This window comes from Mirounga leonina, unplaced genomic scaffold (genome assembly GCF_011800145.1).
Source record: "Mirounga leonina isolate KUSES-001 unplaced genomic scaffold, KU_Mleo_1.0 Mir_98, whole genome shotgun sequence".
Lineage (NCBI taxonomy): Eukaryota > Metazoa > Chordata > Mammalia > Carnivora > Phocidae > Mirounga > Mirounga leonina.
The window spans coordinates 6,202,511-6,216,987 of record NW_023270921.1 but is presented as its reverse complement, the minus strand read 5'-3'; the positions used below and the strand labels follow the sequence as shown (position 1 = coordinate 6,216,987).

At 52.4% G+C, this 14,477-nt stretch overlaps 1 protein-coding gene across 1 annotated transcript in view; it reads right to left on the bottom strand.

Annotated features, from left to right (window-relative positions):
- Window positions 1-8,836: 8,836 nt before the first annotated feature.
- Window positions 8,837-14,477, bottom strand: part of LOC118006691 (bifunctional heparan sulfate N-deacetylase/N-sulfotransferase 1) — a 64,785-nt gene continuing 59,144 nt past the window's right edge. Inside the window, exon 15 of the mRNA XM_034999450.1 lies at window positions 8,837-13,898. Coding sequence (XP_034855341.1) covers window positions 13,779-13,898 — 120 coding nt within the window. The 3' untranslated portion in view covers window positions 8,837-13,778. The remainder of the gene's footprint in view (window positions 13,899-14,477) is intronic.

The following is a 14,477-nucleotide window of genomic DNA, read 5'->3' as shown; positions in this document are numbered from 1 at the left end:
TGCACCAAACTACCCTTCAGAAATCCCCAAGTGACAATGAGTCCCAGGGCTCAGGGTGCCCTGCATAGATTTCAGCACACACACACACACACACACACACACACACACACACCCCTTCCTTAGTAGCCAACCCTGCCAAGGAAAGCCTTGGAAAGGGCCTGAGACTATCCAGGCCCAGATCCTCCCCCTGACCTGGAAAGGGCCTCTCTGCCTCCCGAGTCCCCAGTATGGGCCCAGGGGTCAGGGTCCCCTTGGTGTGTGCGCCGGTGGGGGAGGTCAGTCCTGCCCTGGAGCTCCCCTCAGCCCGGCAGGCCTGTAGGTCGGTTGGCCCTCCTCCCCCAGTCCTCCCAGGGCCCACAGGCCCCGGGCCAGGCTTGGCTTCCGGAGCTGCCGCCACCTTGGCCGGCTGCACCACACATGGTTTCCATCAGCAGCCCGCGGGATGAATGGTGCCTTGTGAGAGCTCCGCGGGGCTCACCTCGGAGAGGAGGAAGGCCAGGTGGGACAGCCTCTGGGAGGCGGCCATGCGAGGGGACCTTGGGTGAGGGATGAGCTAGGGGCACGGGACAGCACAGCACTTAGGAGCCAGGGCCTGTGGTCAGACAGGGAAGAGCGGGGTTCCGGGCCTGCCACCCATAACTCACCAGCCATCTCCAGGCCTCGGCTCCGGGGTGAGGGGAGGAATGAGGCCCCTCCGAGGGGGTTTGAGGATTCCGTGAGGATGCCCAGCACGCCGAAAGGGCCTGGCACCCAGTAGGCACTTTGTTACCTAGAATCCAGCCCAACCTGTCAGGGAGCCCTGGGGCAGGAGGCCCACAAACTCGATTTAATGGGGAAGGGAGAGGACCCCGCTTAGAGCAGGCGACTTCATATGCGAAGGGGGAAGGCTGCAACCAACTGCTTCCGTCAGCTCCCTCCACACTTCGAAGGGGCCTTCCAAAGGGAGCTTTAGAAGCAGGCCTCGGCTCCACGAGGGGGGCAGAACTGGCGCCCCACCTTTCTTGCAGAGGAGAGCTTCAGGGTAACCAGCCCAGGCAGAAGTCATGTTCACTGAGCACTTACTGGGTGCTGAGCTCTGCGGGTCACGTGCATCGTCTTATTTCGTCCTCCGCCTCCTTCTATTAATGTTTCCACTTCACACATAATAAAACTATGACTCAGAAAGGGAAAGCAACCAGGCTGCAGCCACACAGCTGGGGAGGAGCTGAGCTGGGGTGTGAGGCCACACGATTCTGCTTCAGAGGCCAGGCTCTTGCCTTCTCCCCCACCTGCTGCCTGGGTGGCCGGCACAGGACACCCGTCCACAGAGCTGAGAGCTGCTTTTCTTTCTTTCTTTTTTTTTTTTTAAAGATTTTATTTGTTTATTTGACAGAGAGAGACACAGCGAGAGAAGGAACACAAGCAGGGCGAGTGGGAGAGGGAGAAGCAGGCTTCCTGCGGAGCAGGGAGCCCGATGTGGGGCTCGATCCCAGGACCCTGGGATCATGACCTGAGCCGAAGGCAGACACTTAACGACTGAGCCACCCAGGCGCCCCGAGAGCTGCTTTTCTGACGGTCTCCAGTGGACAGGGCTGGTGGGGGCAGTGCTCCCTGGTGTCCCTGCTCACCTCCTTCCCCGCCCACAGAGCTTCCAAAGACCCAGTCCGAAGGGCCCAAGGACCCATGTCCTCCTCCCCACCTCTCTCCCACCAGCAGGCTGAGCCTGGCACAGAGAAGAGGCCTCTGGGCATTTGAGAACAGAGGGGAGGGAAGGAGGAAGTGTCAGGGAGAGGCAAAAAACTCATCATGTTTCTTTGTACTGGACCAGTATGCGGGTCCTACCACCAGACTGTCACGTGCAGACTCCTTACACCTTGGACAAAGGTCCATGGACCCTGTGAAAGCCTCCAGCTTCGTCACCCCTCCTTCTTTAAACTGCCACTCCCCTCCCCCCCGACCCGCCGTCCCCATTCTCCACTCTCCAGGCTAAGGCCCCTCAGGTCCTCAGCAGCCGTTGGTTCTCCATTTCTCACCTCCATGCTTTGCCCATGATTTCACCTGCCTGAACCCTCTCGTCCCCGGCCCTAGCTAGCTAGTCCTCCAAAACCCGGCCAAGCACTCTGTGCACCAGGATGCCCAATCTGTCCCACTGGGCTCCAGAGCATCCTCCCAGGTGTTTCTGGGAGCAGAGACCTAGGGCCTCGTGGACTTTCTCTGGAATTGGGCCCAAATTCAGAATCTAATCTATCTCTGTGGAGGAAGGAGATGCTTCCTCTCCTTTCTGGTGGAGATGGGATGCCACCTTTTCAGACTGGTTTCTCTTGTTCCTTTTCTTATTCAACTGTCTATGAAGTCAAGGGAGATGCACTCATGTGGCTACGTGTGGGTCATTCGCTGGGCAGCTCATTTCTAGCTCTTAACCTTTTAGTGGTTCCACTGAGAAACCATCTTCGGAGCACAGTTTAAAGAACAAGACATTTCTGCTGTCTTCTGTATAGACAGACCATCCCTCTCAAGCAGCACCAGCTCAGCCAGGAGCTGGGAATGCCTGGGCGTCCCCCCCCCCAACCCCGTCACACTTTCCTCCTTGCCCTTTGGTGTGATGGGTCAGGGAGGGCCGTTAGAGAAAGCAGCCCTGTGGAAATAACTGTGGACATTCTCAGGAGTTGCGTGGCAAAAATGTTCAGTGTGGCTTTGTTTAGGAGACTACAAATCTAAAATAATGCATGTATTCAACTATTAAATAAAATGTGGTACATTCACAAACTAAAGCCCATGAAGAAGAATTTTTAATGACACCAGAAGATGGTCATCATTTATCACTAAGCAGAAAAAAAAAATAAAAGAAAAAAAAGCAGATTATGAAACATTATGTTGGAAGAGGAAAACCAGCCGCCAGGCAGATATGTAAACGGAGCAGGGTTGTGGGGTAAGATGCAGACTCGGAAACTAGAAGGCCCAGGGCCAAAGGCAGACTTTGTAGCCTGTAGCCGGGAGACAACTGATGAGTCTCCAAACTTAAAAGCTGGACTCACAGCATCTGTCAAGCGGGGAGGACCTGGTCCTCTGGTACGTACTAGGTACTTAGCGCAGTGAGACCGGCACAGTCCAAGCATCCGATAAACATGAGCTTTGATGATTACTTACAGCAGTGCTTATGGCTGTGTTGAGTGATTTTCATTTTCTTAGTTTGGCTTATTTGTATTTTTAAAAATTTCTGCTATAAATGCAAATTACTTGTATTAATTAAAAAATATATAAACAAACATGACTGCACAAGGAAGAAGCCCCACGGAACTCCTTCCTGAGTTTTCCAGCATGTTACTGAGGACGTCACTCACTGTGATGCACTGATGAGATTTTTCTGGGAAAAACTGATCTGCTTTGGGTATCAGGAGGTTCCCTGGAACACACTGGCTGCCTGTGGACTTCAAGCCACGGCGGGGTGCCTAACCTCAATGTCCAGTGCCAGGGGAGCATTAAATAACTTAGGACCCAGGCTCTACAGCGTGCCCAGGACAACGTGTGAAGGCGTCCCACCAAAGAGTTAGAAGTGTTACCCCAGGGACCAGACCAAGAGGGACACTCCCACGTCAGAGTTTGTGCACCTACTGGCGATTCCAATTCTTTCACAACAATCTTGTATCACAATAAAAATGGAAATGACATCATTTGATGTAGTAGAAAAATGTTTAGTAAGACGCAAAAATGTTGACAACTTACTATGATTTAAAAGGGGTTTGCAAAACAGAATGTCAGTATATTCCCATTTCTACAGAAACAACTTTACACATCAGACAGAAGGGCAAAGTCCTAAAATATGAGCAGCGGTGGGATACAGTTTCAAAAATTTTCTTCTCATTTGTATGTTCTCAATTTTCCACAATGGACATCTATCATTTTTGTGATTTTCTTTTAAAAAAGTGTATTTTCGGGGCACCTGGGTGGCTCAGTCTTTAAGCGTCTGCCTTTGGCTCAGGTCATGATCCCAGGGTCCTGGGATCGAGCCCCACATTGGGCTCCCTGTTCAGTGGGAAGCCTGCTTCTCCCTCTCCCACTCCCCCTGCTTGTGTTCCCTCTCTCGCTGTCTCTCTTTCTGTCAAATAAATAAAAATAAATAAATACAAATAAAAAAATAAAAAATAAAAAGTGTATTTTCTTGAAAGGAAGGATTTGGCCCCAAATTTTTGCCTGCATTTCTTAGCCTTTGTCTAGCCTTTTCCCCTCCCCCATGTGCCTGTTCTCTCACCTGATTTTAATTGACGCCATCTTTCTGTCCCTTGTGTGTCCTTGAAAAGGGCCCAAAATCTTTGTTGGAGCGAGGCAAGGCAGAAGCCAGGGCACAGGTCCAGCCCGCTGCTCCCCGTCAGTGGTCCCCCACCACCCCGGGCCGCCTCCTGGAGTATTGTTCTAATTAGTGGGGACGCAAAGCAGACCCGAAGGCGGAACTATAAACACCAGAGGCAAAGACCCATAAACAGCTGGGTAACTGACTCCAGCTTGTGCAGATGGCCCTGGCCCTCCTTCACGCTAGGGGCTGGGTGGGGGCTGGGCTGGCCACTGAGGACTTCCCTCTGCCTCCCCTCTCTAGACCACAAGCTGCTATGAGCCAGGTGGTTAGAGACTTGGGGTTCAGTCATGGGTGAGCTTATAGTTTCATGAATAGGTGGTATGGGCACCAAGGATCTTCAAGTTCACCAGAGCCCCATTATCTGCCCTGGGGCCTCAATTTACCTATCTGTAAAATGGGAAAGAGAAGAACCAAGAGACTAAGTGGGCCTTTTTTTTGTTTTAAATTTAATTAATTAATTTATTTGAGAGAGAGGAGAGCGTGAGCAGGGGAAGGACACACAGAGGAGAGCGTGAGCAGGGGAAGGACACACAGAGGGAGAGGGACAAGCAGACTCCACGCTTAGTATGAAGCCCAATGTGGGGCTCAATGTGGAGCTCAACATGGAGCTCAATCCCACGACCCTGAGATCATGACCTGAGCCAAAATCAAGAGACGGATGCTCAACCGACTGAGCCACCCAGGCGCCCCCTAAATGGGCCTTCTTAGCTCTACCACATCAGGCCTAAAGGTATGCCCTGGGATGAAATGCCTATCATCTACCTAACTGTAGTATAATAACAATATATGCCATTTGATAATATAATCATATGCTGTAATAAAATTATCTGCAATATAACCCATACTTCATATTCTGTATTATTGTATCATACTCTTTAATATTGTATTCCCTTTTTTTTAATGACCATCTATGGATATCTGTGATCAGAGAGTATGTAGAGGCAAGCCAGGATGACTTCCTGTACGAAGGGAGATTTACGGGCTGCGGATTTGACAGGCAGAGGAAATAAGCCTCCAAAAATGTCATAATGGAGGGGAAGGGGGAAGTCTTGAAGGAGAGGGAATTTATGGTGCTTCTTGGGAGGTTGTCTGGGGCAGGGATCCGTGTCTATGTTCTACCTCGGAAGCACACGGCCTAGCGCTATAGAAGGCAGGAAGAAAACATGCTGGATTGAAGTGACCGAGACTTGCCAGCCTCTGGTTACATGACAGAACACCTGGGGAACTTGGTAAAATACAGATTCTGGGTCCTTCCCAGAGTTCCACACGGCAGCAGAATCTGGAGCAACACGGCCAGGTAGTTGAATTTAAAAATCTGCTCAGTTGATTCTGAGGCAAGAAGTGTCCATGTCTGGCGCTGGTGGGTGTTTGGGAACCCAGGGTCCAGAGTTCCCAGTGGTTGGAGATAGAACATGCGGGAGGGTAGATTCTCCTATCCTGCTCCATGCCCGATCACCTGCGCAGTACAGCCCCGTGTGCTTCGGGCTGTGGAGTCTCCCAGACCAAGGACTCCTAGCTGTGTGATCCTGGCAGAGTTACTTAACCTTTCTGAACCTCAGATCCCATGGGAATGATACTAACATTTAACCTCAGAGAGTTGTTGCAAGGATTAAAAGACGTAGTCCTTGGCAAGCAGAGGGCCGGCCTGACAGTGAGAAATGCTTTTTAGTATTCATATGATATAACTGATTGATATTATTACTTGTAATATTATTACCCCCCCAACCCCACCATTAACCACCAGCCCAATCTTCTGTGTAGAGGTTCACAGGGACTCTAGCTGTGAGAAGCTGGGGTCACACTGCCCCTTGCTGGACGAGTCCTAGACTGCACAGGATAAGCCCAAATTCAAGCTCTATTTCCTCGCTTTTACCCGTAAATACTTCAGCGTGACCTTCTTAAGAAAAATTCTATATTCTTAAATAACAGTATAATTATTAAAATGAGGAAATTTAACACCGATACAACACCATACCCAATCCACACAGTCCGTTTCCACATTTTGCCAGTGTTCCCTCTGGCGTCCTTTATAGCTGATTGTTTCCTGGCCCAGGACCCCTTCCAGGGTCACACAGGACATGTGATTGCCAGATGTCTTCACTTTCCTTTAATTCGGAACCATTTCTCAGCCTTTATCTTTCATGACTGTGATATTCTTAGAGTTCAGGCCAGTTATTTTGCAAACTGTCTCTCAACAGAGATGTACCTGCTGGCTGGATTCATGTTACGCTTTTATCGGAAACTTCACAGGCGTTCAGCGGAATCCGTCTCATGCCATGTCAGGTTGTCCAGTTCTGATGATGTGGGCTCTAACTCCCCCATCTGTTAGCATGTGGGAGCTGGGCTCTGCAGGCCAGAGAGGGAGGGGAGACTTGCCTACGGTCTCACAGCAAGTCAGGATCCTCAGCTCAGGATCTTGATGAGTGCTCAGGATAGCTATGGCAAGGCAAGAACACCCCCCCCCCCCCCCCCCGCTGCACTCCACGGCCCCAAGCTCTGATGGGAGCCCAAGGGCTGGGTCAAGGACACCTGTGCTGCCTTCATGGCATCATCCCTACACGAGTCCGAGCGCCTGGAGCTCCCTTTCTGCATCACCCATTTCTAGTTATTTTTTATTAAGACTTTCATTCCACAAGTGATGTACAAATATCCTATCTTTGTTTTTTAAAAAGTGTTGCAACCAAAGCTGAAGTGCCCTTTGAACCTTTGCCCTCTTCCCAGTCTCTTCTCCCTCCTCCAGAAGTGACCAGTTATCAGTTTGGTATGAGAGGTATGTATCTACACTCCCAGGAGGAATACACACTATGTAGCACTCCTTCCAAAAATGGTCACACTGTAGGTCAGTCTCATAGAAATCTCCCTGGGAGGACTTGAAGGCTGAGCTCATTATTTTCAACTGCATTATCCTGTACCTCCGTGTCGCTCTGCTAGCAGCTATGTAGCTGATCCCCCATGGATGGACATCTAGGTTGTTTCCAGCATTTTGCTATTATGGAACACACTGCCCTATGCCCATAACCCACAGCTTCTCTGAGGGAGATGTCTACTTCTAGGAGCCTAGACTGCTCCTGGAGTACCAGATTCCTTGAGTAGACGCCTCAGTTAGGGGATGAAGAGAGTCTAATGTGCCTTTATTCACACAACCTATTAGAAATGCAGACTCTTAGGGCGCCTGGGTGGCTCAGTCGGTTAAGCGTCTGCCTTCGGCTCAGGTCATGATCCCACAGTCCCGGGATCGAATCCTGCACTGGGCTCCCTGCTCAGTGGGGAGTATGCTTCTCCCTCTGCCTTTCCCCCTGACTTGCGCGCGCTCTCTCTCTCTCTGTCTCAAATAAATAAAATATTAAAAAAAAAAAAGAAATGCAGACTCTTGGGACCTCTGAGAGCAGCTGGGCTGGAATTTCACACAATGTTTCAAGGAGTTTTAGGGTTCCAAGATAATATGGGGGATAGAGAGGAGGAATTAGTTGGTGAGAGTCCAGACGCTGACCCCACTCCAACTGGAGTACCCCTACCTTCACCTGGTTTTCAATTTTTCTCTTTTAAAAACAAATACCGGCTATTTTAAAACTCAAAAATCTCTGATGTGGCCAGACCCCCTAACTGGCACAGAAACCCTTCTGTATCACAACTTCTGGAGCTGCTCCCATTACTGCAGCCTCCAGCCATGTAGTGTTGGTGATGTCACATGACCCGTCCCAAGCTCCCAGGTGACAAACTGTAAAGGTCTCTGCAAGTGCATGCATTGGGGCTGGCATGTTGGTGTTCCCAGCTGTGTCCTCGCACGCCCCTCAGCAGCTGTCCACGTTCCTCTGGGCCTTCTGTGCCTTGCGCTCAGTGGCCTGGTTCAGCGTTCCCAGATCTTCCTGTGTATCAGGGAGTTTGTTAAAATGCACTTTGCGGGGTCCCACTCCCACAGGTTCTGAAAGAGTGCATTTCGGAGAGCCCAGGGATGCACATTGTTTTAAAGCTTTGCAGGGGGTCCCGAGGGCACAGGTCCAAAGGCCTGTGTTGCAGACAGCGGACTGGGCCTCTCTGCTCTGCTCCTCCCAGGCAAATCTCAAGCTCAGCCCTCAATTAGGCTGGGAGGGCTAGAGAGACACATGTTTTAACCAAAGTTTTGGTTCCTCGGATAGTGGGACTCTCTGAGTTAATGAGAATCCATAGGACTCCTCAATCAAAGCCCAGGTTTCCCAAAGTGCGGTGTCTCAGCACGAAGAGGTTAAAATGCAGATGGCTGGGCCCTACCTCACACCTGCCAGAGATGACTCTCTGGACGTGCAGCCTGGGGATCTGCATTTTAAGCAAATTCTCCAGGAACGGCCACTGAGTCCAAATTCCTCCATACCCCTCAAAGACGAGGGAAACTGAGGATCCAAGAGTGAGATGACTTATCCCCACCATATACAGGGATGGCCACACTGGCTGTGCTGAGAACCTCCCTCTCCCCACCCTCCCCTGCAGGCCTTTCTTAAAGTTCAGAGACAGACAGACATGACCAGTGCGTACAAATAGAACCCCACTTTATTAGCAGTTAGTTCGAGATTGTACATTAATGGAGGAAGGTTCCCACTTTTAACACAACCCAAAACGGCTGGTTCGAGAGCCCTGATCAGGTGAGCTGGGTAGCACCCCCTCTCCCCCCTCTCCCCACCCCCACAAGGGAAGGAAACCTGTCTGCTCCCCTAGCGTGCCCCCCACCCTCTCCAGTCAGCCCTCTCCTCTCCCCAGGAAATGACATGAATTTCATGCACAAATTACAAAAGGAGCCCTCTTGCTGATAATAAAAGCTAGCACAGTCATAGAAAACTCTCTCCTTCTTCATTCTCCTCAAGAGCCAGAGAGAGGAAGGAAAGAGGGAGGGATGAACTTATTAGGATAAAACACAGCCAGAGTCTCCCCAGGCCCTTAACATTGACCCCTCACAAAGCCCATTCCGCCCCCCCCCCCCGCCCCCGCCAAATCTCTGGCTGTCCAAGCTGGCAAGGGCGAGGTCTGGTTGGGGGGCAGCCGGCCGGGGGTTGCAAACCAGGCACCCAGCACTGCCCTGAGGGCAGGGGTCTGGGCCCTCCATCTGCTCACTTCAACTAGAGCAGACCCGCTTTCTTCTTTGACATTTGAAAACCTCTGCCATTGCCCCATCTGCTCATCCTATAAATGGGGAAGTTGAGGCCCTGGGGGAAAACCGTGGCATTAGCTACTAAATGTACCCAGTTGGGACGAAATTTCACATCTCCTGCCTCCAGCCCTGGGCTCTTCTCCTCACACCACAGCTTGGGAGGGGGGGCAGTACCCCAGTTAGGCCCTTCCCTGGTGCATCCCAGGGGCCCGGCTCTGTTCCAGTGCACACAGACCACGGGCCTCCAGGAAGTAAAAACCAGGAGGCCACAAAACAGAGAGAGAGAGGGAGAGGGGGAGAGAGAGAGAGAGAGAGATGTTATTCGGTGCCCTGTGGTCCATCGCCAGGATCAGAGGGGGCAGCACAGGCTCTTCTGAACCAGAGGCACCTCCTTCCCAGCAGGCCCAGCACTGCCAGGCCCAGCTGCAAGGCTGCCTTCCTTGCCCTTCCCTGAGCTCCTGGAGCACCACCTAGCCCTTCTGCTGGTTTGGCACTTGGTACAGGGATGGTAGAGGGCATCTCAGGCTGGAGTGAAGTTGTCAAGTCAGCACAAAAGGCAGAAATCCATACAGCCTAAATCACCCTTGACAAGACGGGGGCTAGAGGAACATATTCCATGACACCATGAAGAAATGATCACACAGATCCAGAATGTGGGACTTCAACAGCACAGCAGGCCTGCTCTCCTCAGAAATAACATCATTTAAAAAACCAAAGCGAGCAGAGAGAGGACTTTTCAGCACTTAAGAGACTGAACAAAAACTGCAGTTACAAGATGTCATGTATGCACCTTGACTGGATCCTGATTCCAAAACCAGGTGTAAAAGTTATCTGGGGGAAGAGCCAACATAGATTGAATAGCAGATGTTTTTAGGAAATGATTGTTGTCTTGGGTGTGATACAGGCCAATACGTAGGAGATGTCCTAACTCTTAGGGGATGCAGGTGGAGGCACATTGGTCAAGTCTCACGGTATTTGCAACTTACTTTTAAACTAATTTGGAAAAAATATATACATAAAGAGTGAGAAATCAAATGTGGCAAAATGTTCATTTTAACTCTAGATGGAGGGTAGTAGGTGTTCATCATAAAATAATTGGTACAACGTCTTTTCACTTGCTCTTTCACTAACAAACTGGTGGGGACCGCTCCCTACTGAGCCTGCCAACGTCTGTGGGTCAGCCGAGTCGTCCTCCATTGGGAACAGATGGCTGCTCCCTCAGCTGGGCCTCAGAGGCGCTGGCTGCTTCTCCTCACAGGCCCGCAAGAGGCCCATCTTTAAACTTCGAACTCATCCTCCAAGTGCCGGATGCCTGAGCTACAGGTGACCATCCCGCCTGTGCCCGCCCCAGGCAAAGGCTCATGGGAGGGATGAGAGAATGGATGGCGGCGTCCACTACATGATTTAAACTGTTTCTCTCTGTCTCTCTCTCTCTCTGGCCAAACACAGTGAATCAGTGAACACTTAAGATGCAGAGATGCTGTACCCACTGCCCTCTGGTTTGCTCTCTCATGAGGAGGATCTGTGTGCTCAGTAGCTGAGAGCCCCTAGACGGATTTGTCCAACCCCCTCCCCAATATCTACAGGTCCTGGCAGTGGGTCCACAAGCAAGATTCACCAGTGGGAAGGGAAGAAGTAGTAGTGGCCAGACAGACTCGGAACATGTGGCAGGTCAAGTCCCCAGCCTTCCAGAAGGGCCTGGACAACATTTCCCACTATTTCCTCTGCTCCCACAAGCTCCCATGGGGTCTCCAACCTGCCTGCTCCTTCCTCAGGCCAGAGGCAGAGAGAAATGGAGCTGCCTGCCCACCGGCCATTCTGAGCTCCCAGAGATGGGGGCAGGCGTCCAGACGCAGAGGGTAGATCTCAGCAGTGGGAGCTGTAAAGGTCTGCACACGCCATGGAGCCCGAGCCCCTCGCCACAAGATGGGAGACGAGGCCTGGGGTTTGCCCTATGGAAGTCGCCGCCCCCTTCTGCGAGTCTGGCCCCACGGCACTGGCAAGTCTTCACGAGCGTACAAGCAGGCACGCCACCCTGTCCCCACTCTGTTCCTCATCCCCTGCGGGCTTGACACTGGGTTCCCAGGCTCAAAGGCCCTGATGAGAAGCATGATGGGAAGGCTTCTGTCGGAAGACAGTGAACCCACATGCAGTTGTCCCGCTGAGTATCTGCCTTTCTTCTCCACTGCCGGTGAAGAACTTGAGAAAAGGGGTCAGGTTCAGAGGTCAGACAGACCCGCCCCCCCACCCCCACCCGCAGATGGCGGGAGGGCCTCTCAGGGAGAGCAAGGCAGGACTGCACGTGCAGACCAGGAACGGAGAAGGCTCAAAGGCACCCTGGCTGGGAAGGAGTGGTTTCCCCTATCCTGGAATGACCACGGGTGTGACTGAGGGAGGGACAGGAAGCTGGCACAGAGGAGGGTCCCCAGGATGGGCTCAGAGGCAGTGTGGCATTGGAAGAAGAGCACTGGACTCAGAATCAGGAGCCTCAGGTTTAATTCTCGGCCCTGCTTGCACGCAGTTCTGAGACGTCAGCCAAGGAGGCCGCCTCGCCTTTCTGGACCTGTTTCCAAACCCACTTAAAGACCCTTCCAGCCCCCAAGATGCTAGAGTCTTCTGAACGAGACAAGGCTCTCCAGAAAGGGTTTTCTGGATGTCAGTTGGAAGCTGAACTGGCAGTGGGAGGGGCTGGGGAGAGGCGCCCAGCCTTAGTCACTTCACATTGTTAAAGAAGGGGGTAGGAGCAGACCCTAACCAGAAAACAGCCCCCAAGATCCTGTGGTCTACAGGGGGCCTGGAGACAGTTCTGTGGGTCCCGGCGGGCAGCCCAGCTCCCAGGGCAGCTCCCAACCTAGCACCATGTGAGGGGGGAGGGGACAGGCTGGCCTTCAGCCCCATGGCCTCCCACCCCAGCCTTGCTGTTTCCTTTGGCCAAAATTCCTCCAGGGTCACTGCACTTCATGAAACCAGGTGTCCTGGAGAGAGTAGGTCCTCCCTGTGCCTCTCACATCTCTGTCCAGCTGCAGTAGCCCCAGGGCAGCCGCGACACTTGGGGAGGGAACAGAGACCTCTCCAAGGGGCACCTCCACACTGTCTCCCCGAGGCCCGGACACACGAAGACATGCCCTCCCCTCCCTTCCACCTCATTCTCTAGCACTGAGATAGGACACTGGGGCTTGCCACCATTTTGTACGACTGAATTAAAAACAAACCCAACCAAAAAAAAATATAATATATATATATACACATTACATATATATATAACACAGTGCAACCCCAGCACCCAGGGTATAAACTCTGGCACCAAGAAAAAAAAACAAAATATTAAAATACTTTAGCTTCTTAGTATTTGGGGGGTGGGGCTAAGGGGGTCTCTAGGAGCCCTTGGCCACAGGTAGCTGGGGCAAAGCTGTGGATGGCAGTCTTACCCATGCTGCCCAGTGTCTGCCAGGGGCGAAGGTTGGGGCTGGGCGTGGGGACAACATATGTACATTGGGACATGTATACTGGCAGACTCCTGAACCGCCTCAGTCTTTTACCACAGGAAATACCACATGTCATATCCCAGGGTGAGGAGCAGGGGGAGGGAGGCCTGGGTCTCTGGGTCCAAATGGCATGACAGTGCCCCAGGGTCCTGACGGAGGCCCTGAGGACTGGGTGGATATTGTAGGAATCAGCGATTCTTTCCCCAAAAGGGAAAGTGAGATGTGAAGGTATTAACCAGAATGTGTGTAGAGATTCAGAGTTCTCTTGAGGTGGCCACCCCCACATCCAGCCCAGTGACTCTGGGTACCCAGCTAACCCCTCTGAAGTGCCTGGCTCAAATCAGTGAGGGAAGCATCCAGTCTCTCTCCCCTGTTTGGCAAAAGGCCCTGCTGGGCTCTTCTCCCTATTGTCTGGAGGACAGGGAAAATATGGCAGCTAATACTGAGGGGAGACCCTGCCGTCGCAGGGAGTGATGGGATGAAGGGGAGGGCATGGTTGGTAGAACACAGTGAGGGACAGAAGAGGAAGTCTCACGGACTCCCTCTCACCAGGAAGTGGCCTTCCACCAACAGGGAGTGGCCTCCCCACGGAAGGCCGTGACCAGAATGGACCTCTGGTGGCTAGGGAGGTCCTGGAGGCCACAGACCCAGCACTGGACGCTCCGAGGCGCTTGCGGACCTGCCTGGGCTCTTCTCCCGGTCCTGCCTGGGCCTCAGCTGAGTATTGCCCAGATGTGCCTGGCCAGCCCAGGCCCAGCTCCCCACTCTGCAGGTCAGTCTGGCTCAGCATGCGGCAGGCCGTCCAGGCCATCACATACGTTCAGTCTGGCTGTGGTGGCCGTGGCTACCTGGTGTTCTGGAGGTCCTCTCGGAGCCAGGTGGGCAGTGTCTGGCCCATCTTGTACAGCAGTTTGGAGAGCTCGATGTTGTGGTCCCGATAATAGTCCTTTAGGAAGGCGCGGGACTGGAACAGGAAGGAGAGTTCAGAGCTCAGGGATGTGCTGATTCCAGAGGGACCCCTCCCCTCTGTAAACCCACCACTCGGTCAGTGTCAACCCACACTCCTATCATTTATTCACCATCTTCCTTGGTAGCCTCCAAAAGAAAGCTAGACGGCAGGACACCAAAACATAGTACACAAGGTCAAAATTCTTGTGACTGGGAGAAAAGAAGGAATTAATTAAAATCAGGACGACTGAAAGTCACGGCGTGTGACCTTTGCCCTTCGTCCTTTGGACGTGCCATTCTCTGCCACAAGAACGCCTATCCGTCCATGCGTCGGGCCAAATGCTGCCTGCTCCCCGCAGGCCCAGCCCCAGAGCGCATCCCCTCCGGGGTCCCTTTCAGTAGCATCTCTGGTTCCGAAATCCCCTAGCACTTGTGTGCAGCTCTCTGACTGCATGAAGCGCGTCCTGCCTCGTATTCTTACTGGGGTGTGTGGGACTTATTTCCCTCCCAGACTAGGAGTCCCTTGAAGGCAAAGAACACGTCTCATCCATCCTCAAAGCCCACAGAGCTCAGCCCTAGGCAGAAGGTTATAAAT